At 49.2% G+C, this 1092-nt stretch overlaps 1 protein-coding gene across 1 annotated transcript in view; it reads right to left on the minus strand.

Moving 5' to 3' along the window:
* Nucleotides 1–585: 585 nt before the first annotated feature.
* Nucleotides 586–1092, minus strand: part of LOC116850472 — a 1270-nt gene continuing 763 nt past the window's right edge. The window contains exon 2 of the mRNA XM_032828798.1: nucleotides 586–1090. Coding sequence (XP_032684689.1) covers nucleotides 749–1090 — 342 coding nt within the window. The 3' untranslated portion in view covers nucleotides 586–748. The remainder of the gene's footprint in view (nucleotides 1091–1092) is intronic.

The following is a 1092-nucleotide window of genomic DNA, read 5'->3' on the forward strand; positions in this document are numbered from 1 at the left end:
AAAAAAAAAAAAAAAAAAAACAAAAAGGAGGCTCGCCATTCCACGCAAACCGCATGAGAAAGAGAGAAAGCGCATCACTCATTCATCCAAGCATCCTTCCTCACTCATCCCCCGGACCTGCGCTTCCGCCGCACTTTCCATTTTTTCATCCAAGCTCTCATCCGTTCCCAACCATCCACCTCCCTCCCTTATCTCCTCTAATCTTCCCATCCAAACCTCACCCTCTCCCTCTTCTCCCAATACCACGCCTAACATCTCCTGCCACCCCTTTTCCACCCCCCAGTTTGTACATTCCTCCCACACATGTTCCCAGGTTCCCTCTCCCTCTCCACACATCCTACATTTTCTTTCCTCCTCCCCTTCCCAATACCTTCCCCCTCTCATGCCGTCTCCCAGCCTAAACTTCGCCACCCTCTGTCATTTCTTCTCCTTCCACCCCCTCCTCAGATACCCCGGCACCCCCTTTCCCTTCACTTCACAGTACCACCTATTATACCTCGTGCCTCTAATTTTATCCCACCTTTCCTCTTCCTGCACCCTCCTCTCTCTAGCCACTACCTCCTCCCTCCTCAACATTCCCCTCTCTCTCATCTCCTCAATCTCCTTTATACTCCACTTCCTCTCCTCATAGAAATCTCTCCTTTCCTCCTCCCATCTCCCCTGCACCTTCCCTTCCCGCGCTCTATCTCTCAACTCCTCCCAACATAACCTCGCTAGATCCCCTCCTCCTTCCTTCCTCAGTTTCTTCTCATAACTCCACGCCCTCATCCCTGCTCTCCCTTTTCCCTCTCAACTTTTTTCTCAACTTTTCCCTCTGCGTTTCCTCCCTAACCATATACCCTGGAGTACACCTCCCCCCCCCTAGAACCCATTTCAAAAACCTATCGTGAATTCTCTCCACCCCGTAAACAACCACTGACCACACCAATCTATCAAATAACCATAATCTTCTCGACCAATCCTTGCCATACTTCCTTTTACCTATACCCCATACTTCTTTCATTACTATCGCTCCCTTGTTAATTCTCTCTTCTAGATGTTTCCTCTGTTCCCCATTTGCCATCACCACATAACCCAAATATTTATACACCT

The sequence above is a fragment of the Odontomachus brunneus genome, unplaced genomic scaffold (genome assembly GCF_010583005.1).
Source record: "Odontomachus brunneus isolate Ranch 3 - 2012 unplaced genomic scaffold, Obru_v1 Obru_scaffold_146, whole genome shotgun sequence".
Taxonomy (NCBI): Eukaryota; Metazoa; Arthropoda; class Insecta; order Hymenoptera; family Formicidae; genus Odontomachus; species Odontomachus brunneus.